At 40.9% G+C, this 27,595-nt stretch overlaps 1 protein-coding gene across 2 annotated transcripts in view; it reads left to right on the top strand.

Annotated features, from left to right (window-relative positions):
* Positions 1-27,595, top strand: part of LOC126101556 (leucine-zipper-like transcriptional regulator 1) — a 137,210-nt gene that overhangs the window by 37,675 nt on the left and 71,940 nt on the right. For both annotated transcript variants that reach the window (XM_049912193.1, XM_049912194.1), the window contains exons 7-9: positions 3,999-4,200; positions 7,404-7,514; positions 25,265-25,465. In XM_049912193.1, the coding sequence (XP_049768150.1) occupies positions 3,999-4,200; positions 7,404-7,514; positions 25,265-25,465 (514 nt within the window). The remainder of the gene's footprint in view (positions 1-3,998; positions 4,201-7,403; positions 7,515-25,264; positions 25,466-27,595) is intronic.

The raw sequence follows: 27,595 nt of genomic DNA on the forward strand, positions 1-27,595 counted from the left end.
CATCTGTTTATGTCTTTTTCAACTTCTTGGCCATCTTCAAAATGCCTGAACCACAGAAAAACTTGTGTATGCGATAAACTGTCTAGACACACTTCTTTTAGTGACAAATATTTTTCAGTAGCTGTTTTTCCAAGTTTCATATGAAAGCTCTTACTCAAATGAAGGCCATGTCCACACTGATTTGTCTACAGACATCAGAGATGTTGCATTCAACTGAGAAGGCATCATGCTTCACAGCTATTGGCCATTTATCTTTGGCACATGCATACTTACCCTGTGACAGCATCAGTCCCATTATTTTCTTGACTCAATTCCTATACCTTAATTGTATCATACTAAAAATAATTTTGGAGGTGCTGAGTCACAGATAGGCACAACAAGAAGACACTCTCAGTTAAAGCTTTCAGCCATTAAGGCCTTCGTCAACAATAGACACAAACTCACTCACCTACAAGACCAAGCTGATTGTTGGTGTAGCATCTTATGTCCCACATTACTCCTGCCAATCTAATCAAACATATACTTTCAAATTGATCGCTCTCCCTGCATCATTTCCCGCATTTTTGCTTGTTGATTGCCGCACCTTTCTGGTGTCAAATGATCTTGTATCTCATCATACAAACGCCCCCCCCCCCCCCACTCTTTCTCTGTTCTGTCCCAGTTCGCACCCACTAATTCTTCCACTATCCAGTCACATCTGCCATTCTTCACACTTATCTACCCTCACACCTGCTACCCACAGTAATATACTTTTATTTGCTATTTATTCTTTACTTTGATTCTTGTGACTTCTCACCATTTTTAGTGAGTTTTCGCCCTTCACTATTGTTGACTCTCTCAGATTTCATCTTGTTCCCCCCTTTTGTGTCCAATTCTTCCTTCTCATGTATTTTCACATGTATTGGATGTAATTTTGTGAAATTTTCAGATGTAATCCTACATTATTTGTGTAATTTTTCACATTTTGTCCACCACCATGGATCCTTTCTCCTTCCATCTGCATCAGTATAGAAAAGTTTCCTTATCCCTATCCAGATCCCAGTCCCACATACTGTTCCTGCGTTTTTACTTGGCTCATGGAATCCCCCCTAATGGTCTTGCCATCAAATTACCCATCTCTAACTGCTACCCCTCTTTCCATAATGACCTCCACCTGTTCAGATTCTGCCAATCCTTAACCCTCACCAACATAGTCCTACAAAACCATATCAACCAAGTGCAAACCTCCGTGCAGTACCTTCTCTCCGTCTGCAAAATTCTCCTGCTATGCAATACCAAATTACTGGAATCCTAAACACACACTGAAACTCTTGCCATGGAGGAACTTGAGCAACATGCACATCACCACCTCAAAAAGCTCTCCATCGTGCTCACTTCCTACTCCCGCCTTGGAGTATCACTGTCCACCACCTCTACAACAACCTCCAAACCTCCCCCCACGTCCACTGATAGCTGACAATCCCTGTCTTGCAGACCTGCTACTCTTACCCCACCCTCCAAGACTCACTCCCACCACCACACAGGTTCAGAACCTGAATAGATCCACAACACATTCTTGAACGTATCCTCGAGAAGCCTTAGCCCCACAGAAATATCAGTCCTTCCAAAGGCCTCACTTTTTGCCCCACTCCAAAATTCAATCGTGCAGGACTTTTGAAAGACCTTGTCTCCTTCTCCCGGTCCCTACAGTGGAAACACTTTTTCGCCACCAACCCTACCAATCAATTCAACCAAAGGCCAATATTGAACCTTGCCTACGTTCTGTCTTCCAGCCAACTGCGATCCACCCCCGCTGCCCCCATATCACTCCCTCTTAACTTTCCAAAATTTCTTAACCTCAAACCTTGCCTCACCATCATTCCCCAAACCCTTCAATGTGCAAACTAACTTACATCTACAGAAAGAACCGCTGCCCACCATCTAAAAACTGATCCCGACCTTATATTCCTACACGTGGACAAAGGCTCCACTACTGTTGTTTTGAACTGCAAGGCTTACCTGGCGGAAGGCTTCCACCAGATGTTAGATACTTCCACCTAAAAACCTTGCCACAGTGATCCCATTCCAGAAATCCAGCAGGATCTCCAGTCAGTACCCAAATCCTTAGGCCCATCCCAGAACCTCTCCACAGAGTCCACCTTTCTACTCACTCCTACTCCTCCCCGCACTCCCACCTTCTACATGCTTCCTAAAATCCATAAACCTAACCACCCAGGACGCCCCATTGTGGCCGGTTACTGTGCCTCCACTGAGAGAATCTCTGCTCTCATAGACAACACCTTCGACCTATTACGCGGGACCTACCCTCCTATATAAAAGATGCCAACCATTTTCTCCACCAACTCTCCACAGTTCCTGTCCCTTTACCACACAGTGCCCTGCTCGTCACTATTGATGCCACCTCCCTGTGCACTAACATTCCTAATGCCCATGGCCTTATCACTATTGAACACTACCTGTCCCAATGCCGTAAGGTTTCCAAACCAACAACCTCCTTCCTAGTCACCATGACCAACTATATCCTAACACACAATCACTTCTCCATTGAAGGCATTACCTACAAACAAATCCAGGGTATGGCTATGGGCACCCGCACGGCATCATCCTATGCCAACCTATTCATGGGCCATCTAGAGGAATCCTTCCTAGAAGCCCAGAATCATAAACCCCTCACCTGGTCCACATCGATTGACGACATCTTTGCTATCTGAGTTGAAGGTGAGGACACCCTATCCACAACCCTCCAGGACCTCAACAACTTTTGCCCCAGTTGCGTACCTGGTCCTACTCAACCCATCAAGCCACCGTCCTAGATGTGACCTCCACCTCAAAGATGGCTACATCAATATCTCCGGCCATATGAAACCTACTAACCACCAGCAATATCTCCACTTTGACAGCTGCCACCCATTCCATACCCAGAAGTCCCTTCTACACAGCCTAGCCACCCTTGGTCGTTGCATCTGCAGTGACAAGCAGTCCCTCCCGAAATATGTCGAGGGTCTCACTGAAGCCTTCACTGAGTGTAATTATCCTTCTAACCTTGTGGAAAACAAATCACCCATGCCTGATCCTTCCAGTCTCCCACCACCTCTCAAAGTCCGGCCACAGAGGAGCCTTCCCCTCGTAACTCAGTACCACTCAGGACTAGAGCAGCTGAATTACATTCTCTGCCAGGGTTACTGCTTCACAGTCTGTGCCATATGGATCCTTCACACCAACACCAGCTGTTCTGAATTGCACAGGTGGGAACTTTCCCTGCAATATGTCCTTTGTTTCTGTAACCCTCTTGGCCTCAACCTTCATCACTCACTGTCCTCACCCATCCAGTCCCATCCCTGGTCCCATTCCAGCACTACACAGCTGTCACTCCACCATCACACACAGTCTTTTTATTTCTGTCCTTTTCTGCTACTATCCCCTCCTCTCCCCTCCCCTCCCTCCCCTACCCTACCCTACCCTACCCTACCCTACCCTACCCTACCCTACCCTACCCTACCCTACCCTACCCTACCCTACCCTACCCTACCCTACCCTACCCTACCCTCCCCTACCCTCCAACTAACCTGCAGCACTTCACTGTCCACCACACTCAGCGTACTATCCCTCCCTCTCCCTGCCTCAGCCTCTTCCTCACTCCCACCTACTCGCCACTCCCATCACGCACTGGTGCTGTGTGTGTGTGTGGGCGCGTGCGTGCGTGCGTGCGTGGCGTGCGCGTGTGATTAAAAAATAATTTTGTATTAAAAACTGTAATTAGACAGTATTAGTGATGGTTATTTATTGTCATAATATTGACTCTCTCAAGTATTCTGTTCGACTCAGTCTTATTTTGGTCACTTTTAAATAACCTGTTACCCTACAATGGCAAAACAGATACTGTGGTTAAGGTGTTAAGAGACGTTCAATAATTCATAGCTTCAATTCATAGTAACAGATGAAATATACTATATTTATTAACCTGGGAAACAGTTTGTCACGTTAAATTTCTTCCTCAGCTGGACTCGTATATCAACAGAGCACATACTACGTGGTGCACCTCCACCACCTGCCCGTCGGTATGGCCACACCATGGTTGCGTATGACAGACACCTGTATGTCTTTGGTGGAGCTGCTGACAGCACTTTACCAAATGATTTGCATTGTTATGATCTGGATACTCAGACATGGTCTGTTGTAATGCCAGCTTCAGATTCACAGGTGTGTAAATTGTACCCTTTTCTGAAGAGCCCTTGATGTAAAATGACAGTATTGATTGGAAAAATGTGTTTAGTGACGCATTCAATAGACATATTTTTTTAAAAGACATTAAAAGTGGCTGTGAATTATTTTAAGGGGGTATAATTACTTTGGCATAGCCCTGCACCTGTCCCTCTTCCCTCACTGTCCCTTCTCCCTCCCCTCACCCTCCCTTCTCCCTCCCCTCACCCTCCCCTCACCCTCCCCACACCCTCCCCTCACCCTCCCCACCCTCACCCTCCCTTCTCCCTCCCCTCACCCTCCCTTCTCCCTCCCCTCACCCTCCCTTCTCCCTCCCCTCACCCTCCCTTCTCCCTCCCCTCACCCTCCCCTCACCCTCCCTTCACCCTCCCCTCCCCCGTTCCCTCCCCTCCCCCTTCCCATCCCCCCCGCTAGCTCCCACCAGTTCCAACCAGCTAACGTCTCCCGCAACCCCCCCCCGGCATGTCCCCCCTTCCTGCTTGCTGCCCTCCCCCCTTCCCGCTCGCTGCCGTCCGCCCTTCCCGCTCGCTGCCGTCCGCCCTTCCCGCTCGCTGCCGTCCGCCCTTCCCACTCGCTGCCGTCCCCCCTTCCCGCTCGCTGCCCTCTCCCCCCTTCCCGCTCGCTGCCCTCCCCCCTTCCCGCTTGCTGCCCCTCTCCATCCCCCTCCCCTCCCTCCCCAATCTCCATCCCCCTCTCCCTGCCCCCTCCCCTTTTCTTTTATCTCTGAAACTTTGATTGCTTGAGACTGCAGTTGTGTGTGTGTGTGTGTGTGTGTGTGTGTGTGTGTGTGTGTGTTGCGTTTGCTTGAGAGTGTGTTTGTAATCTAATTTTGACAACGGCCTTACTGGCCGAAAGCTGTATTCAGGACAGTCTTTTCCTTGTGCCTATCTGCAACTCAGCATCTCCACTATACAGGGTGAGTCACTAACTATTGCCACCTAGAATAACTCCGAAAGTATGATAGTAGCTGAAAAATTTGGCGGGCAGAAGTTGCATGGGACAACGGGGGCCATAATATGATGATGGTTTTTGTTGCTAGGTGGGGTTGCTTCAGAGATATGTAGGTCAACTTTGCTTTTTTAAATGGGATGCTCTAGTTTGGTACTTATTATGTGATAGCAGCTATCAAGGCGAATCCAATGATGCGTAACAGTAAGGTCAAAAAAGGTCACAAAGGTGGCATGAACATCCATTTACAGGTGTTCTAAGTGATGACCATTGGTATCAATACAGTGCAGCAATCTTCTTAGCATGGATTGAGTGGTATTCCTTATCACTTTGGGACTTATTGAAGCACATGCTCTGGCAATTCTCTCTCGTATATTGTGCAAATAGTAAATACTTTCCGAATACATTCCATTGACATGTAAACACCATTCGATGGTTTTGCAAGACAACACTAATAGGAATGGTAAGACTATTATCGTCGAATCAAGTGAATGTGAATGATCTATTCCTTCGAAGAACAAGTTGATATGCTTCTCATTTACAGAGAATGCCTACGAAATTCAGTGAGCGCTAGGGACTCATATGCTGGAAGATCTCCTCAATGTACTCACCCTACACGTAATACATTTAAATATCTGTGTGTTAAATTGAGAACATTTGGATCTTAAATGGGTCAGAACCATATCCAGCAAAGTAAAGTTACTAACGAGGAAACGAAATTGGTTCTCTTGCCAATGGCTCGAGATCCTTGTGTTAGTTCATGTCAAATCGCAAGGGAATCTGATATGAGACAGAGTAGTGTTGTTTGTGTTCTGCATTGCCATAAATATCATCGTTACCATATCAGTCTCTACCAAGAATTAACTGGTACGGATTGTATGCATCTTATTAAATTCTGCTGATGGGCTCAACTTCAGATTCAGAGGGATGATACATGTATTAATTTGATTTTATTTACTGACTAGGATACATTCACTAACCATGGAAATGTTAATTTGCATAACATGCATTATTGGACAACTGAAAATCCTTGTTGGCTGTGGCAAGTTGCACACCAAACACTGTGGTTGGTGAATGTATCATGTGGGATTCTGGAGGACAGACTTATAGGCCCCTATTTCTTCAAAGGAAATCTTAATGGTAGGACGTGCACCACATTCCTGCAAGAAACATTAGGTCTGTTATTGGAAGAAATACCTTTAGGAACAAGGAACAGAATGTGGTATCAGTACAATGGGTGTCCATCACATTTTTCATTGATGGCTAGAAATGAATTGCAGAGACAATTCCCAAATCACTGGATTGGTCGCCGAGGAGATGTTGTGGCCAACTTGTTCGCCATATTTGACGTCTCTGGATTTTTTCTTGTGGAGATTTGTAAAAGACATTGTCTATAAAGATGTTCCAACTACATCTGAAGATATGCAAGAGAGAATTGTAAGAGCATGGGCTTCAATAACTGCCGAAGTGATAAGGAATACCACTCAGTCCATGATAAGATTGCAGCGCTGTTTTGATACCAGCGGCCATCACTTTGAGCACCTGCTGTAAATGGACGTTCATGCCACCTTTGTGACTTTCGTTGACCTTCAAAGACCTTACTGTTCCACATCATTGGATTCATCTCAATAGCTGCTATCAGAAAAAAGTACCAAACTATAACATCCCATTAAAAAAAAAAAAAAAATTTTTTTTGACCTTCATCTCTCTGAAGTGACCCCACCTGGCAACAAAAAACCAGTGTCAAATTATGGCCCCCATTATCCCATGCAACTTTTGTCTCGCAAACTTTTCAGCTTGTATCATACTTTTGGAGTTATTCTTGGTGGCAATAGTTAGTGATTCACCCTGTATAGTGAGTAGCAACTTTCCTTTTCACAATATTGAAACTTTATATTTTCTTACGTGATGTTCAGGTGGTGCTCCGTAGCTCTTAAATATGTAAAAGTGATACGACAAGCTTGCGACTGTCTGTATGTGAATTATTCATGGGTAGTTTAGTGAGTGTTGAGAAAATAAAAAATGAAGCCTAAAATATTATGTTCAGTTCGAATAAATATTTTCATTTAGAGTACAAATTTCTGGTTGTGAATACATAGATGATGAAAACATTTGTAAGTGACAAATATTACAATTAGTCTTAATTTCTGGTGTCGTAGGTTCCTTCGGGACAATTGATGAAAACCTTTGTAAATGTCAAATATTACAATTAGTCTTATTTTCTGGTGTTGTAGGTTCCTTCGGGACGATTATTCCATGCTGCTGCTGTTATTGGTGATGCGATGTATATTTTTGGAGGAACTGTTGACAATAATGTACGCAGTGGTGAGATGTATAGGTTTCAGGTAAGCACCAAATAATTATCTTATTATGACATCATTATAGATCCCACATTCAGTCTCTTAAAGATATTGACAGAAGATAAGTAATTATGCGCAAAAGATTTTTCATTATTTGGTTGTTTTCATACATGCTACCTAATTCTTTAGATGTCTTGTGAGAAAGTTCAAAATTATATTCACAGAATTCCATAATTGGGATTTATTTTACCTTCTTCAGATGATTACTATTATGTCTTCATCAAAACAGAAGTATTATCCATCCAAACAGATAACAGATGGGGTTTCAACATTCTATTGAGATCTCAACAATCATACATGCGATATAAGCTTTAATTTAGCAAATAATATACTCAGTGTAAAGGTGAGCATAGTTGATTCACTTAATCTGTGCAGTATTACTGTTAGAAATCTCACAATCACTGCAGTGTAACTTGGATAATGTTTCCCGTAATTTATCATTCATTGTCTATGTGTTTGAACAAAACTTCAACATCAGAATGCCATGAACAAACAGAAAGGTATTTCATCCTCTCTCACTTGGGAATTTCTTGCTGACAGTTTCAGACTCTTGGTTTAGCACAGTCAAACAATGGAAAGATGGCAATTTTTTTTATGATTCCCAAGTTGCTGTCAGTCACCTTACAATAGTCTTCTTCTTCCTACCTCTTCTAGACATGTTCATCAGAAGTTTTGACAGCACACGGTTAATTAAGACATTTAGATGGGTCATACATTGCATTATACCCTGTACACCAATATTTTTATTAGACATGGTAGTTACTCTTGAAAGTTGCCAAAAGTTTTATTTATTGCAGTTGGAAATCTCAATAAACATGTAAATAAGCTTTAACTACAATCCTAAACAATTATGCTAAGCCTTGTACCCATGCTGGTATTACAGATACAAAATAAAAATGTAATACTTTTTGTATGCACTGTGTATTAGGTAAGATTTACACTTAACACTGTCATAATGTGCATAAAATATTTCATTGTGGACAGTAGATGCAAACCTTGCTACGAAAATATAATTTATTTATTTTATGGGTTAGCTGATGAAAGTTTTAGGTCACCGTGTATGAATTAACGTTCTTATTATTGTCTGAATAGTTCTGGTTTCTGGCTGTGTGCAATCCATAGTAATTGTGGAAAATTACTAGGCACCTACATTCTCTGGCTAGCAGCAGTGAAAATTTAAAATAAAAATAAAATAATGCCATCTAAAAAAAATAAAAAATAAAAAAAATAAAATAAATAAAAAAAAATTCACCAGGCACTGCTTCCTGTGGAGTGCATTCTTCATTGAGCTGAACAGATGGAAGTCAGAAAGTGCAAGATCTGTATTGTAGGGTGGATGAGGTAGAACAATGCAATGGAGTTTTTGTGATCTCCTCTTGGGTGTGCAGACTTGTGTGAGGCCTTGCGTTGTCATGGGAGAGGAGAAGTTTGTTCGAATTTCTGTGGTGATGAACACACAGAAGTCATTTCTTCAGTTTCCTGAGGGTAACACAGCACACTTCGAAGTTGATCATTGCACCATGAGGGAAGACATCAAACAGAATAACCCATTCAGAGTCCAGAGGACCATCGGCATGACTTTCCAGCTGAGGGTGGGGCTTTGAACTTTTTTTTCGTAGGAGAGGTGATGTGGCACCACTTGATGGCTTACTGTTTTGTTTCATAATCTTTGACAATTTTGGGCAGAGTCTTGTCATGATCAGCCTTGTTGGTACTTTATTGCTCTTTATGGTCTTGTGTTAAGTGGCGAGGAACCCATCAGGCACACGCCTATGAGTACCCCAACTGGTGGATGAGTGTCAGCTCTGCCAACAGAGATGTCCAGTTGTGCAGTGAGGTGCTTGACTTGACCCCATTGATTGCTGCAAATTAGCATGTCTGCACATTCCAACCCTATAGGAGTCACAACTATGTGCAGTTGGTCAGCATGTGGGAGATCGGACAGGTTTCCATGACCTTGTTGCGATGGTGACAGACACCTCGCCCAGTGACTCACTGCCAGGTCTCTGTAGACATTCTGCAAGCACCTGTCAGTATCAGCGATGCTCTGGTTTTCTGCCAATAGAAACTCAATGGCAGCTCTCTGCTTGGAACACAGCTCGATTACAGGTGCCATTTTGAAGGAAACATAATGCACCATGATCCATTGTGACTTCATGAAGCAATAGGGACCAAAGCAGGAATATTCTGTGATGTCATACAAGTTCCACATTTTTTCAGCTGAAATAGGCCAAGAAAAAAAAGTGTTGCATTAAGTACTGAATGCCCTTCATGTTCACGAGAGCGTTTTTTTTTTTTTTTTTTTTTTTTTTTTTTTTTTTTAGTAAGATCCATTTGAACATAAGTACCCAACAAAAGGTTATTTCAAAAAAGTAAATTTATTTTCAGAAAGTACATATTTCACTCTATTTTTCGACATAGTTGCCAACTTTGTTGAAACACGTATCATACCTCTCAACCAATTTTAAAATACCCTCTTCATAAAAACTTGCCACCTGCTCCGATAAACAGGAGTTCACTGCTGTTTTCACGTTTTCGTCATTATAACGGTTGCCACTGAGGTGTTCTTTTTAGTGGAGGAACAGATGGTAATTGCTCGTTGCAAGATCAGGACTGTAGGGTGGGTGGTCTAAAACTTCCCAGCCAAAACTGTGTAATAAATCGCGGGTCTGACCTGCAGTGTGAGGTCTTGCATTGTCATGGAGAAGGGCAATTCCCTTTCTCAGCAAGCTGCAGCTTCTATTTTGAATTGCTCTGCGTAGCTTTCTCAGGGTTTGGCAGTATGCTTCTGCATTGATAGTGTTCCCACATTGCAAGAAGTTGACCAACAAAACACCATGCCTATCCCGAAACACTGAGGCCATGATTTTGTGCTGGGACAGAGTCTGTTTGGCCTTCACCTTTACATGCAAGTGTGTGTGTGTGTGTGTGTGTGTGTGTGTGTGTGTGTGTGTGTGTGTCTCCATTCCATGTTCTGTTTATTAAATTCGGGCGTGATATGCGAAACCTATGTTTCGTCTCCAGTTACTATCTGACTCAAGAAGCTGTCACCTTCTTCGTGATAACGAGTAAAGAACTTCATCGCACACTCAAATCTTTGGTTTTTGTGGTCCTCTGTTAGGAGTTATGGGACCCAATGGGAGCATAGCTTCCTAAACTTTAGGTGTTCAGAAACAATGTTGTAAAGCACTGATCTTGACACGTCAGGAAATTCGTTTGAGAGACCTGTTATTGTGAAGTGCCTGTTCTCACGAATCCTTGCTTCAACTGAAGCCACCAAATTGTCTGTAATCAAAGAGGGCGACAGGAGCAGTCCTCATCATGGGCGATGGACGTTGTCATGGCCATCTTTGAATTCTTGTATCCACTTACGCACTTTGCTTCCACTCATAACAGTGTCACCGTACACTTTGCAAATCCCTTTGATGAATTTCTGCAGCAGACAGGTTCTTTGCTGACAAAAACTGTATCACTGAGTGAACGTCATGCGCGGCGAGCGAGTTGATAGTCTTAAACATTTTGAAAGCACAGAACAGAACCGTACAGGTTAGCTACAGAGCTGTAACTGAGCACAGTTGATCCCAAGGCATGCTGGTACATGACGCACATGCTTGTTGCTGTACATGCGTGAACTACTAGTGTCTACAGCAAAACGAACTTTACTTAAAAAGCACGCCTTGCAGTTACACATCAGTATTCATACTGAGAGATGTTCATAAATTATTTCCATAGCAGATGGTATTGAAGTAACTTACAAATTAAAGAATAAATATGGCTACATTGAAAAAATCTGAACAGTAATAAGATAAATAATTCATAATTTTACCAATATTATGAAAAGGAGTGATTGCTGCTTACCAGATAGTGGAAATGTTGAGTCACAAACAGGCATAACAAAAAGACTACTAAACATGTCAACATTCACTCAAGGAATGGTCTTACACATATGACCACTGTCTCTAGCCACCAAGCCCAGACTGCACATGATGGGAGAAGCAGTCTGGGTGGTAGGGGGAAGGAGGCGGCTGGGGCAGAGAGGGGGAGGATAGTAGAGGGGTGGTCGGTGACCATAAAGTGCTGCTTGTGGAAGCATTAAGGGACATGGTGGGGACTGGAGGCAATGTAGGACAGCTAGATACAGTAGGGAGATAGGCAGAGGGGCATGGGGTGAGGGAGGGGGAGAGGGAAGGAGATAAGGAAGTAGAGAGACTGGGTGCATTAGTGGAATTGAATGCTGTGTAGTGCTGGACTGGGAGCAAGGAAGGGGATGAACAGTGACAATTAAGGCTGAAGCCAGCAGGGTTACGGGAATGTAGGATGTATTGCACAATTCAGAAAACCTGGTGTCGGGAGGAAGGACCCAGATGGTGCAGACTGTCAAGCAGTCATTGGAGTGAAGAACGTTGTGTTGGGCAGCATGCTCAGCAGCTAGGTGGTCCAGCTGTCTCTTAGCCATAGTCTATTGGTGGTCATTCATGTGAACAGACACCTTGTTTGTTGTCATTCCCATGTAGAATGCAGTACAGTGATTGCACCTCAGCTTGTAGATCACATGATTGGTTTCACAGGTAGCCATGCCTCTGATGGGATAGGTGATGCTTGTGACCATACTGGAGTAGTTGGGGGTGGGAGGATGTAAGGAACAGATGTTGCATCTGGACCTATTACATGGATGTGAGCCATGAGGAAAGGGGTTGGAAGCAGGGATGGACAAGGATATTGTGTAGGTTTTTTGGGCAGTGATCTACCACTGTGGGAGAGGTTGGAAGGATAGTGGGTGGAATATTTTTAGTTTCATGGCGTGACAAGAGGTAGTTGAAACTGTGGTAGAGGAAGTTGTTCAGTTGCTCCAATCCTGGGTGGACACGCTTAATACTAGCTAACATTACATTACATTTTTATTTGTCCTTTTGATCATTTGTTGTAAAAGGTATACAATATGATATTGGACAAGTCATTGTGATTTACAATACATGTTTTTAAATCATATAGAATATTTACATTGATTTAGGCTTAATATTATCACAACTGAAGGTTCAGCTTCCATACATTATATTTAACCCAAGTAATTATTTTTTTCTTTTTTTTTTAGTATTTGGCAATAAATTTTTATGTTTCAAGATATTAATCTATACTATAATAACATTTTTGCAATAAATATTTATGGACAGCAGTTTTAAATTTTGAAGTGTCTTTTATTGTTTTAATATTTGTAGGTAGCGTATTGTATAGTCTGTTTCCTGTTTGCAGTGGTCCATTCTGTTATAGTGTTATGTGTGCATATTGAACATGTATGTCCTGCTTTCTCCTTGTGTTATACAGGTGGATACTCTGTTTAGTTGACACAAAATTATTGCTATTTTCTAAGATTTTCCTTGCAAAAGTGATTACTTGTAAAATGTACAGACATGGTAGTGGAAGGATATTTAGTTTCTTGAATAAAGGCTTGCATGAGCTTCTTGATGCAGCATTTTCTATGGCTCTTACAATTCTCTTTTGGCATATAAAACAACTTTTGCTAGCAGATGCGTTTCCCCAAAAGATTATACTGTATCTCAGTAAGGATTCTGCCTGGGTGAAGTATACATCTTTTAGTGTCTCTTTCGATGTGCAATCGGAAAGAATTTTGATAATACAGTATATCAAATGGTATTTAATTTATTTGTAATGTATTTTGTATGTTGGACCCATCTTAGATCTTCTTGGATCCATATACCAAGAAATTTTGTAGAGCTTACATTTTTGAGGGTTCTAGTAAACAACTCTATGTATGGTGCTAGTGGACATTTATTTTGCACTGTGTGTATATGCATTGCAACAGACAACAGCTTAACCTTAATCTTACAAACACTCATCTTATGCAATTTCAAACAAATAAATTGACTTAAAGGAACCAGAAGTAGAGATCATTAAGTTCACACTAGATGAGGTTTTGTGTGTGCAGTTTCTGTACATCCAGATGGATAATAAACTGAGGTAGCATCAACATATTGAGAAGTTAACCAAAAAGCCCAGTTCTGCCTGCCATGCACTCAGAAATCTCCCTCAACGTATTGAACTGCAGACTGGGTTGCTAGCATTCTTCGTCTGCTTTTACTCAGTTTTGTCCTATGGCATAATCTCCTAGGGTTTTGCAGCCGAAACAAAGAAAGTATTTATTCTACAGAAGTGTTTGACAGAAATATTGTGTAAAATTGATAACCAAACATCTTGCAGAGACCTCTTCAGGGCCCTTAATCCTTATGCTTAGACACTCCTTAATGGTATTTGTGACTAATAAAAAGTGAATTTAGGATTAAAACAACTCACAACCACAATAGCAGATGTAGAAATAATTTCCATATAGACTAAGCATACCTCTCTAGGGTTCAGACTGCAGTTTTCTATTTGGGTGCAAAAGGCTGTAACAGGTTGCCAGTGGATATCAAGCAAGAAACTGGAAATCCCGAAATATTTAAAACAAAATAAAAGATTGCCTCATCAACCAATACTTCTAAAATTTATCAGACTACTTGCACTCAGAAATGTAAATTTCATGTAGCTTTAATACTTGGATTAGATAGATACTGACTTGGTCAGTATATGGACAACCAATAATGTAAAATTACCTAAATGCTTGGTTGTAAATAGTAGATAAAAACGTCAGCTGAGTTGTGTGTGAGGAGCAACAGCCTATTTCAAAGTAACTGTTTTCCTCATAACATAAGTATTTGAGAAGTAATGTCAATAATTATAAAATTGAGTATAAGTACTAGTCATAATTTGTTGTTATTAGTATACCTTACAGAAGTAGCCAACAATGCTTGCATCTGCCTGTTTATGTATAATTTGACTCGTGCCACATCTGTCCATGAGTGAATTAACAAAACAATGTGTGAATGGATAAAAAATATAATTGTACAGAAATAACATGAATGCAGTCATGACAGTATACAAACCAGCATAATCCTGAAATAATTATAGTCACATTACACACTGTTTAGGACAACAATTCAGAAACCAGAGTTCATTATAATGATCAGTTATCTGTCAAACTCAAATTTACAAACTTATCAACCAAATAAACAGAATAATACAACAAAACTACTGTAATTTAGACAGGAAAAAGAATTTCTTGTTTCCCAGGCTTTTGAATCGTGTGGGAAGCAAGTTCAAGATTTTGACGCATTAGTGCATTGATGACAAGTTTTTTTTTTTTTTAATTATAATGGAGGTTGTTCTTGTATCTGGTGTCATTACTGGACTTTTAAATTATTGTCATAGAGATTTAGGTTTTTTATTACAAAACGCATGAGGGAGAATATGTTCAAGAAAGCAACAGTAGTATTCCCAAATTCTGAACGTTTTGTAGCAAGAGGTTCTTGGAATTAGTCTACATATCATTCTAATTACCTCATTCTGTACAATGAATACTTATTAAGAAGACAGTTTCTTCAGAAAATGATTCATACCATATTGCAGAGAGAAAATAAGCTGATTTTGTTACAGATTGATTTTAATATGTGGCATTGTTTTTATTTCAAGAACAGCCAAGTTTAATCACTTAACAGACTGCAGTATATTTTGTGTTTTATACTCAGTACTTTTTAGTGATTTTCAGTAAGATTGTGTCATTTGGCACATACAAAATGGGCAGAAAATCTGTGCTCTTAACATTTGGACTCACTGCTCAGTGAATTTGCCAGAAGTTGGTCAAATAAGTGTTATACCTTGTGAGTATTTCCATGACAACTTTCAGTCCTAGCTACTGTGTATGTGTGTGTGTGTGTGTGTGTGTGTGTGTGTGTCAAGAATCTGCATTCTTTCTTTCTAAGCAACTCTTGTACATGCACTGCTGTCTCTTCTCATCCTGCACATGCCTATGATACTTGTCTAACTAAAGAAAACTACATTCCTGCCACCCCTGTTTTCTTTCCACATTACAAGTGTAATGTGACACTATTATGTATGTGTAGAAAGAAGAGTATTATCTAGCAATCTAGCACTATGTACCATGTATAGCATTCTGTAAGATACATTTTGAAATTGACAGAAAAAAAAGCATGTCCATTAGAAAGAACACGCAGTGAGTTGTGATAAATGTTGTTTTGTGATTTACTTTGTCGGTATTCATTACTTGCTATTCTTGCCTTCAGCCAGTATACATGCATAGCACCAAATGTGTTTTGGCTCCAGAATGAGGATAATAGGCTGCTCGTATCTAGAAACACTGTAATCCTTGACAATCCATTCATGTTACATAAACTAGCATTTGATTTTGTACTTACAATATTCACCCAACAGCCAGAACATCTTTATTGCTTACCAATTAGCACAGTGAATCCACAACACACATTTAATAATTCGCCATCGTTCAACAGCATTAGTTCACTGCAGTCTTCAAACAACTGTAGTACAGTTTGGTCTTTTGGCACAGACACATCGTTTAGTGAGACCACAACAACATGAAGGGATACTGATGATCAGAAATAATAGTGGCTAAATCTAAAGCTTTGAGTGCCATCTATAATAACCACAGATACCAGTGGGGACCCAGGGCATCTTCACAATAATGTTAAACTACAGTACCCAACAAAAAAAATTGAAGTACCCAGAAGACAGACAGATGTCAATGTAGTGTCATACACATACACATCATCAATGGGTATGTTAGTGATTAGAGATGAAATTTTTTGTGACAAGTAGAACAGCCTCCAGAGTACATTACCATTGTTCATATTTAGTGTTGGTACCAGGCCTGGTAGGATATATAAGGAGTGTGAATGTCAGATTTGAGTGATCACTCTGACAGAGAGAGAGAGATGCCATGTGCTCACGTGAGGCAGCTTTATCAGCACATGACATAGTTTGAAAGGGGCCACATTGTGAGTCTTGATTTGGCTGGCTGGTCAATTTGTGCAATATCCAGATTTTTGGGGTGTTTGAATGTAACAGAGGACCAATGTTGAACTGATTGGGAACATGAGAACAGGCATACTCATCATCCAGGTTCCTGTTGACCGAGTCTGACTTTCCTGACTTTCACAAAGGAGGATCACAATATTGTCCACCAAGTGCCCCATCACATCTGCGACTGCCATCTGAGAACAATCAGAAATGAGCAGCAGCTAGAATAGGGAATTACCATCCCATGCATAGTCTGCTGTTCACAACAGAAATGGCTGTGTTTAGAGTGGTACCATCACTTGGAAGCAAGGACTACTGATAAAAGGGGTTGTTGTTCTCAGGGGTGAATCAGGGCTTCACACTATTCCATATTACCATCACCAGAGAGTGTGGTGGCAACCTGGGGAGAGGTCCCATTTTTCAGTGATTTGGAGAGGCAAAGCAGTGATACTCCTGATGTCATAGTGTGGGGAGCCATTGGGTACAATTTCAGCTCACAGCTGGTAGCAACTAAGGGAACTCTGTCGGCACAATGGCATGCCATGTACATCCTGTATCCTAATGTGCTACTTTTCATGCAACAGTATTGTGGTGCCATTTTTCAACAGGTCTGTGTTTTTTCCACACGTAGTGCATGTGATGAAATGTCTGCAGGATGTTGAGGTACTCACATGGCCAGCGAGCTCATAAGATCTGTCCCCAGTGGAACATGCTCAACAACAGCTCATACATCAACTCCATCCCGGTGCGAGTAGCCAGGATATCAAGGTACAATTGAGAGAGTTGTGGGCCAACTGATCTCAGGAGAGGATACAGCAGCTTTATGATACCTTTCCCAACCCTTAACACAGGCATCCAGGCAACAGGGGTTGCAACATCTTACTGATAAGTGGATTCAATTTTTTTATAAATTTGACTTAATTTTGTAATCACTGCAGTGAGGTTCCATTTTGTTTCTTCCTCCACTTCCGAGTGCTTCCCTTTTTTTTTATGTGGCATTGTATATTTATCAGCAGTGTACATTCCATGTAATTTAACCAAACCTTCATATAGAAGATGACGTTCCTTTGCAGGACCACTGGCCAAGAATATTTCTCCATTTACATGTTCACAGTAACATAAGTAAACAGGAACTATGAAAGCATCAAGAAAGAGTAAAATGGTATTGGGCAATTTGCAGTCAGAGGTGTACATAGTAACTGACACCGTAATCTAGGAAGACTATAGCATATTTCGGTGTGAAAAAGCCTTCTGCTTGAAGTACCCACATTTTTCTAAAAGCTGCCCAATTGTCAATATGAAAACAAATTTCCTAGGAATATTTGGGGCATTTTAAAAAGAACCCAACTAATTTTTTTTACGCTCATTTGAGTCTGTGGTTGATATGAGTCAATCACTTCATACTAGATATGGAAGCACAATCAAGGTAGTGTGTGGAAACTCCTGGCCTTGCATTAAAAAACAAACAGTTGATTTATAGATTTCATATGGTGCAAGGGTTATGCCATTCATTTTCAGAGGCACAAAAGGCGTTATTCATATTTATTACTTTGCAAAGGATGAAACAGTTATTGGAGAATATCGCACAAATTTTGAGGGTGGTCTAGATGAAAATATATGTGAAAATAAGTCTGAATTGCAAAAATAAAGAGAATTGTCTTCCTTCAGATTAATGCATCTGCCCACACAGGTTTCTTGTCATGGGGAAACTGAGATGCCTGAAGTATGAATTGCTGGAACCATCCATCTTCTTTACCAAATTTGACATTATGACTTCCAGCCAGTCCACATCTAAATAAACTTGCCATTGTGAAATATATAGATTCCAATGAAGAGGCTGTCACAGCAATTTCTAGGCCTTTCGGAATAATATTTTAGCAATGGAATCTATTAATTGGAAAAAAATGTTGGACAGAGTTCATTGATCTAAAAGACATTGCTAACAGAAAATTTTCTCAAAAAAGTGTTTTATCATCAGGCTGTGACTGTTTATTACCCTTGTAAAAGAAAACTTGATTTACGTGACCAAGCAATTGATCTTTATTGTTGCATGATCCAAGTACCATGTCCCCATCCACTCTGCAGTCATTATTGATCATATTGTTGGATTAGTGAGGCCACATGTTAAAACTCATTTGGGCAAAAGCCAGTGTGCGATGATTAATAGTATACATTATTCAGCTGTGCTCTGATCTTTGTTATGGTTAATGGCCAGACTGAAAAATACCCTATGATAGACAAGCATGGTTCTTAAGTACAGTTTTTTTATGTTTTGAATTTACACAAAAAAATTTCCTGTTATGTAACTCACCACTGCCTCCACAACTGATACCAGTTGGTTAAGTTCTAGCTGCTTACTGCTGTACTCTGTCCTCATCTTGGCTACACAGATCTGTAAGTACTTGTGTCTCCCCCTGAAAGAATCGATGAATTTTTGGTTCAGGGTCTTGTATAATTTAGGTCCGTTTCCTTCTTTATGCCTCGTTAATAACAAATAATCACCCACTGTTATGGTAGGGGCAAGATTAGTTGGATTTCAGGAAAATTTTTAATGGCAGAGATTCACGTCATATGAAATTGACAGTACATGGGGGTAGTTCCCAAAAATAATAATAATAATAATAATAATAATAATAATAATAATGGTCGGGGACGATGCTTGAACCCTATGCCCGCCCACAATGGTAACGCCACTGCTAGCCAACTGAAAAATGATTTAAATCCAAATAGAGGTGTTTTGCAGGATATGCTTCCTGCAACCACCCTAGAAGGAAAACAAAGACAGAGGATGAGATGGTCAGATGAAGTTAATCGACACCTCATGTTCCGTTATTACCAAGCAGCAAACCTAGGAACCAACAAAACTGGATACAGATCACAAGTATACACAACATTTATTACCAGATACCCAGAATTAAAATTTTTGACAGAACGACGACTAGCTGATCAGATCCATGTAATAATAAAAAATAACAGGATACCCCAGTCAGAATTAGAAAACATCAAACAACAAGTACAACAAATACTGGAACAAAATAATGTGCAATCAGAAGAAGAAGAAAATACAGTAATGGACTCAAACATCCCAGAGCAAACAAACAAAGACCAACACGCATCAATTAAACAATCAGAGGAAAACGAAATCTTAAGACAGCCACCAGAACAAGCACAAATAGAACACAAAGTGACACACATGTTAGATATAGAAGAGAAATTTCAGTTGACATATATAGAATACAAAGACACAAATACAGACATTAGACCATTCTTACATAGACCACCTGGCCAAACGACTTAGAAAATACAAAAAAAGAGTGAAAATAGAAGGAAACAAAACCAAACATTCAACACAAACCAAAAGAAATTTTACCAGACAATAGATAACACACACATTAAAATAGACAACCCACCAAGCATAACAGACATGGAACACTTCTGGAGCAACATATGGTCAAACCCGGTACAACATAACATGCATGCACGGTGGATACAAGCAGAAACAGACACATACAAGATGATACTGCGGATGCCTGAAGTGATAATTTTGCAACATGAAGTCACCCAAGCAATTAATTCTACTCACAATTGGAAAGCCCCTGGAAAAGATAAAATACCAAATTTCTGGCTAAAGAAGTTCACCTCTACACATTCACATCTAACTAAATTATTTAACATACCTAAAAACAAAGATGATGTGAGTTACCAAATGAAAGTGCTGGCAGGTCGGCAGACACACAAACGAACACAAACATACACACAAAATTCAAGCTTTCGCAACAAACTGTTGCCTCATCAGGAAAGAGGGAAGGAGAGGGAAAGACGAAAGGATGTGGGTTTTAAGGGAGAGGGTAAGGAGTCATTCCAGTCCCGGGAGCGGAAAGACTTACCTTAGGGGGAAAAAAGGACGGGTATACACTCGCACACACACACATATCCATCCACACATATACAGACACAAGCAGACATATTTAAAGACAAAGAGTTTGGGCAGAGATGTCAGTCAAGGCAGAAGTGCAGAGGCAAAGATGTTGTTGAATGACAGGTGAGGTATGAGTGGCGGCAACTTGAAATTAGCGGAGATTGAGGCCTGGTGGATAACGGGAGGAGAGGATATATTGAAGAGCAAGTTCCCATCTCCGGAGTTCGGATAGGTTGGTGTTAGTAGGAAGTATCCAGATAACCCGGACGGTGTAACACTGCGCCAAGATGTGCTGGTCGTGCACCAAGGCATGTTTAGCCACAGGGTGATCCTCATTACCAACAAACACTGTCTGCCTGTGTCCATTCATGCGAATGGACAGTTTGTTGCTGGTCATTCCCACATAGAATGCATCACAGTGTAGGCAGGTCAGTTGGTAGATCACGTGGGTGGTTTCACACGTGGCTCTGCCTTTGATTGTGTACACCTTCCGGGTTACAGGACTGGAGTAGGTGGTGGTGGGAGGGTGCATGGGACAGGTTTTACACCGGGGGCGGTTACAAGGGTAGGAGCCAGAGGGTAGGGAAGGTGGTTTGGGGATTTCATAGGGATGAACTAAGAGGTTACAAAGGATAGGTGGACGGCGAAAAGACACTCTTGGTGGAGTGGGGAGGATTTCATGAAGGATGGATCTCATTTCAGGGCAGGATTTGAGGACGTTGTATCCCTGCTGGAGAGCCACATTCAAAATCTGATCCAGTCCCGGAAAGTATCCTGTCATAAGTGGGGCACTTTTGTGGTTCTTCTGTGGGAGGTTCTGGGTTTGAGAGGATGAGGAAGTGGCTCTGGTTATTTGCTTCTGTACCAGGTCGGGAGGGTAGTTGCGGGATGCGAAAGCTGTTGTCAGGTCGTTGGTGTAATGCTTCAGGGATTCCGGACTGGAGCAGATTCGTTTGCCACGAAGACCTAGGCTGTAGGGAAGGGACCGTTTGATGTGGAATGGGTGGCAGCTGTCGTAATGGAGGTACTGTTGCTTGTTGGTGGGTTTGATGTGGACGGACGTGTGAAGCTGGCCATTGGACAGGTGAAGGTCAACATCAAGGAAAGTGGCATGGGATTTGGAGTAGGACCAGATGAATCTGATGGAACCAAAGGAGTTGAGGTTGGAGAGGAAATTCTGGAGTTCTTCTTCACTGTGAGTCCAGATCATGAAGATGTCATCAATAAATCTGTACCAAACTTTGGGTTGGCAGGCCTGGGTAACCAAGAAGGCTTCCTCTAAGCGACCCATGAATAGGTTGGCGTACGAGGGGGCCATCCTGGTGCCCATGGCTGTTCCCTTTAATTGTTGGTATGTCTGGTTTTCAAAAGTGAAGAAGTTGTGGGTCAGGATGAAGCTGGCTAAGGTAATGAGGAAAGAGGTTTTAGGTAGGGTGGCAGGTGATCGGCGTGAAAGGAAGTGCTCCATCGCAGCGAGGCCCTGGACGTGCGGGATATTTGTGTATAAGGAAGTGGCATCAATGGTTACAAGGATGGTTTCTGGAGGTAACGGATTGGGTAAGGATTCCAGGCGTTCGAGAAAGTGGTTGGTGTCTTTGATGAAGGATGGGAGACTGCATGTAATGGGTTGAAGGTGTTGATCTACGTAGGCAGAGATACGTTCTGTTGGGGGCTTGGTAACCAGCTACAATGGGGCGGCCGGGATGATTGGGTTTGTGAATTTTAGGAAGAAGGTAGAAGGTAGGGGTGCGGGGTGTCGGTGGGGTCAGGAGGTTGATGGAGTCAGGTGAAAGGTTTTGTAGGGGGCCTAAGGTTCTGAGGATTCCTTGAAGCTCTGCCTGGACATCAGGGATGGGATTACCTTGGCAAACTTTGTATGTGGTGTTGCCTGAAAGCTGACGCAGTCCCTCAGCCACATACTCCCGACGATAAAGTACCACGGTCGTCGAACCCTTGTCCGCCGGAAGAATGACGATGGACCGGTCAGCCTTCAGATCACGGATAGCCTGAGCTTCAACAGTGGTGATGTTGGGAGTAGGATTAAGGTTTTTTAAGAAGGATTGAGAGGCAAGGCTGGAAGTCAGAAATTCCTGGAAGGTTTGGAGAGGGTGATTTTGAGGAAGAGGAGGTGGGTCCCGCTGTGACGGAGGACGGAACTGTTCTAGGCAGGGTTCAATTTGGATAGTGTCTTGGGGAGTTGGATCATTAGGGGTAGGATTAGGATCAATTTTCTTCGTGGCAAAGTGATACTTCCAGCAGAGAGTACGAGTGTAGGACAGTAAATCTTTGACTAGGGCTGTTTGATTGAATCTGGGAGTGGGGCTGAAGGTGAGGCCTTTGGATAGGACAGAGGTTTCGGATTGGGAGAGAGGTTTGGAGGAAAGGTTAACTACTGAATTAGGGTGTTGTGGTGCCAGATTGTGTTGATCGGAATTTTGAGCTTTTGGAGGGAGTGGAGCTGGAAGTGGGAGATTGAGTAGATGGGAGAGACTGGGTTTGTGTGCAATGAGAGGTGGTTGAGGTTACATTGCAGACCCATACACATTCCCTGATACACTTACACGTGGAATAACTTATCTGAAACCTAAAGATCAAGCAGACACAGCAAACCCAGCTAAATATCGCCCCATAACATGCGTGCCAACAATATACAAAATATTAACTTCAGTCATTACACAGAAATTAATAACACATACAACACAGAACAAAATTATAAATGAAGAACAAAATGGCTGTTGCAAAGGAGCACGAGGATGTAAAGAGCAACTGATAATAGATGCAGAGGTGACATATCAAGCTAAAACTAAACAAAGGTCACTACACTACGCATACATTGATTACCAAAAAGCTTTTGATAGTGTACCCCACTCATGGTTACTACAAATATTGGAAATATACAAAGTAGATCCTAAATTGATACAGTTCCTAAACATAGTAATGAAAAATTGGAAAACCACACTTAATATACAAACAAATTCATATAATATCACATCACAGCCAATACAGATTAAGTGTGGAATATACCAAGGAGACTAATTAAGTCCTTTCTGGTTCTGCCTTGCTCTGAACCCACTACCCAACATGCTAAATAATACAAATTATGGATACAATATTACTGGAACATACCAACACAAAATCACACATTTGCTATACATGGATGATCTAAAACTACTGGCAGCAACAAATCAATAACTCAACCAATTACTAAAGATAACAGAAGTATTCAGCAATGATATACATATGGCTTTTGGAACAGACAAATGTAAGAAAATAGCATAGTCAAGGGAAAACACACTAAACAAGATGATTACATATTGGATAACCACAGCGACTGCATAGAAGCAATGGAAAAAACAGATGCCTATAAATATCTAGGATACAGACAAAAAATAGGAATAGATAATACAAATATTAAAGAAGAACTAAAAGAAAAATATAGACAAAGACTAACAAAAATACTGAAAACAGAATTGACAGCAAGAAACAAGACAAAAGCTATAAATACTTATGCTATACCAATATTGACCTACTCATTTGGAGTAGTGAAATGGAGTAACACAGACTCAATACACTTACACGTTCACAATGCCACAAATATAGAATACATCACATACATTCAGCAACAGAAAGATTCACATTAAGCAGAAAGGAAGGAGGAAGGGGATTTATCGACATAAAAAACCTACATTATGGACAGGTAGACAATTTAAGAAAATTCTTTCTAGAACGAGCAGAAACTAGCAAAATACACAAATCAATCACTCATATAAATACATCAGCTACACCACTGCAATTTCATAACCACTTCTACAACCTTCTAGATCACATAACATCAACAGATACGAAGAAAGTAAATTGGAAAAAGAAAACACTACATGGCAAGCACCCGTATTATCTAACACAGCCACACATCGATCAAGATGCATCCAACACGTGGCTAAGAAAAGGCAATATATACAGTGAGACTGAAGGATTCATGATTGCAATACAGGATCAAACAATAAACACCAGATACTACTGCAAGCATATTATTAAAGATCCCAATACCACAACAGATAAATGCAGACTTTGCAAACAACAAATAGAAACAGTAAATCACATCACAAGCGGATTGCAATACTAGCAAATACAGAATACCCCAGAAGACATGACAAAGTAGCAAAAATAATACATCAACAGCTTGCCTTACAACATAAACTTATAAAACAACACGTTCCTACATACAAGTATGCACCACAAAATGTACTGGAGAATGATGAATACAAATTATACTGGAACAGAACCATTATATCAGATAAAACAACACCACATAACAAACCTGACATCATACTCACCAATAAAAAGAAGAAATTAACACAACTAATCGAAATATCCATACCCAATACAACAAATATACAAAAGAAAACAGGAGAAAAAATTGAAAAATACGTCCAACTGGCTGAGGAAGTCAAGGACATGTGGCATCAGGATAAAGTTGACATTACACCAATTATACTATCAACTACAGGAGTCATACCACACAATATCCACCAGTACATCAATGCAATACAGCTACATCCAAACTTATATATACAACTACAGAAGTCCGTAATTATTGTTACATGTTCAATCACCCGAAAGTTCCTAAATGCAATATAACATATACCCTACAGTTAAAAGGAAGTCACACTTGATCAAGGTCCGCGTCACTTTCCATTTTTGACCAGACATATTGTCTGAGAAAAGAAAGAAAGAATAATAATAATAATAATAATAATAATATTGTTCCATAAACTAACATTCTAAAAATGTGACTACAGGGTGAATGTATCTGTTGACTGACGGGGAAATAATTATGAAAGGTATCAAATATTTTTGTTTAATGCAAATACAGTCATGTATATTCTATTAGTGCTAAATTTCTCCATTAATGTAATTTATTTGCTTACAGTTCTCATGTTACCCGAAGTGTACACTTCATGAAGACTTTGGTAAGCTGCTAGAAAGTCGACAGTTTTGTGATGTTGAGTTTGTTGTTGGGACAGAAGAAGTGAAGATTCCTGCTCACCTTGCAATGGTAGCTGCACGTTCCCAGTGGCTGAGGGCCCGTATCAGACAGGCTCGTGAAGCCCGTGACAAACACCTTGAAAAGGTAACAACTCTTGTGTACTGAATAAATAAGGTGGGGATAAAAAAGGAAAAGGGTATTTTTTTATAGGCTATGTATTTTAATTTTTTTACAAAACTTATCTTTCCAGTAACTTATTAATTAAGGTTTCTGTCAGATTGAAATAATATTTTTATTGTTGACTAGTTTCGAACATTTTCTTTCATTCTCAAATAATTGCCTACATTAGAAGGTACAGTGTTATCAACAAAACATGAAATACAAAATGTTTGGTTACATAAATAATTTTTTGAGCATTTTGTGTGAACAAATTACAGTAGTGTACTAAATCTTGTAGAACATTCCTACAACTGTAATGTTTGACTGTACATAATAGATCTTCTTTTACAATACATCGAGTTGCTGATCCTGGTGCCAACAGAGTTGGAATTGCGTGACTATCCTATTAACTTAGAAGTAGTTTCCATTATATACAGCATATCTGACCAATCTGTGAATCCATTGTTGCAAACATTTTTTATATTCTTATACAGTGACTATTAACAGCTCTTACCTCATTCTTTCCTAGTCCACTTACCCATAACCAAATCAATGTCCTCTCATGCCTGTATTCAGATGCAAGCACAAGAAACTACACGGAACTACACCAGTGAGCCAGAACATTATGACCACTACCCATTGTCAGAAATGAATGCCACCTGGCAGCATTATTGGCATGTGACGTGGTAAGGAAAGGATATAAACAGAACAGAGAGGATGGGGAATCATTCCAGTGATGATAGGGGCTGCAAATGGGTAAATCCTCTAACATCAGCGGTTTTGACAAAGAGAAAATTGTTATGTCCCTGCCCCTGGGAACAAGCATCCCAGAAATGGAGAAGCTGTTTGCATGCTACTGTCATCAGCATGTATGGAAACGGATTGAAGGACAGTGGCAAGGTGTTGGATATTCACTCTTCGTCACAGAATGTGGAGATTTGATGCTTGGCAGCTCTGTAAAATGGGATAGGTGGTGGTCTGTGGCATCGTATAATATTGGTGCAGGCTCAAGTGTATTGGAGCACATCATTCGGTGTACATTGTTGAATGTGGGTCTCCACACTAGATGACTCCCTCCGCCACACACCGTTGGGTGGCTTGCGGAGTATAAATGTACAATGTAGATGTAGAATGTAGACTACACCCTGAACGATAAATTCCTTTTAACAGAGGTCACACCAGATGTTGTTTTAACTCTTGTAAATAACTTTAGACCCTCTGATAGTGAAGATATATATGGTATTTCTTGTAATTTCATGTTGACCCAATTTGTAATTGCAGTGGGCACAATATAACTGATAATGGACCATGGATCACTGGAAACATATCACCTTGTCAGATGAATGATGTTTCTTGTTACAACTGGTCAATGGTAAATCCAAATACTCCATCATCCAAACGAACAGCTGCTTGAAGCATACACCAAAGGCCGATGGAGGTAGTGTTAAGCTATGGCGGACATCCAGATAGTAACCAAAGGCACTGGACAGCTGTGGATTATGTGCATCCCTTAATGCTTGATGTCTACCCAAGTGTGATGTCATTTTCCAGCAGTATAACTGTCCAGTTTCCAATGCTAGGATCATGCTACAGTGGTTTGAGGAATATGATTGCAAACTCATGTTGATTTCTTGGCCATCAGATTTGCCTGATCTGGACCCAATGCAATAAATCTGGAATGTTATCAGGAATCGACTCCACACCCACAAACTATTGATGCTTAATTTATAGTAATTGTGTGATCTGTGCATACACATCTTGTGCCACGTATCTCCGGAAGCCAACCAAGGACTTCGTGAATACATGCCACACAGAATAACTGCCATATTGCATTTCAAAGTGTACCAACATGCTATTAAGCAGGTGGATGTAATGTTTTAGTTCATCATTGCAGATCAGATGAGTAAGCTGTGTAGGGTAAAGTAGTCACGTCACGCAGTTTCTGGCTAGAAAGGGACACTCTGAAAGGGGTATGTGACTGAGAATTGTCATGGTGGCAGAACCAGTTTATCATGTGCCATAGATTGAGCCTTTTTTCAGCACACAGTTACGCAATTTTCTCATAGCCTCCAAGTAAAAAACTGTATTAACAATCTGATCTGTTGGAAGCAACTA

Source organism: Schistocerca cancellata, chromosome 9 (genome assembly GCF_023864275.1).
Source record: "Schistocerca cancellata isolate TAMUIC-IGC-003103 chromosome 9, iqSchCanc2.1, whole genome shotgun sequence".
In the NCBI taxonomy this organism is placed as follows: domain Eukaryota; kingdom Metazoa; phylum Arthropoda; class Insecta; order Orthoptera; family Acrididae; genus Schistocerca; species Schistocerca cancellata.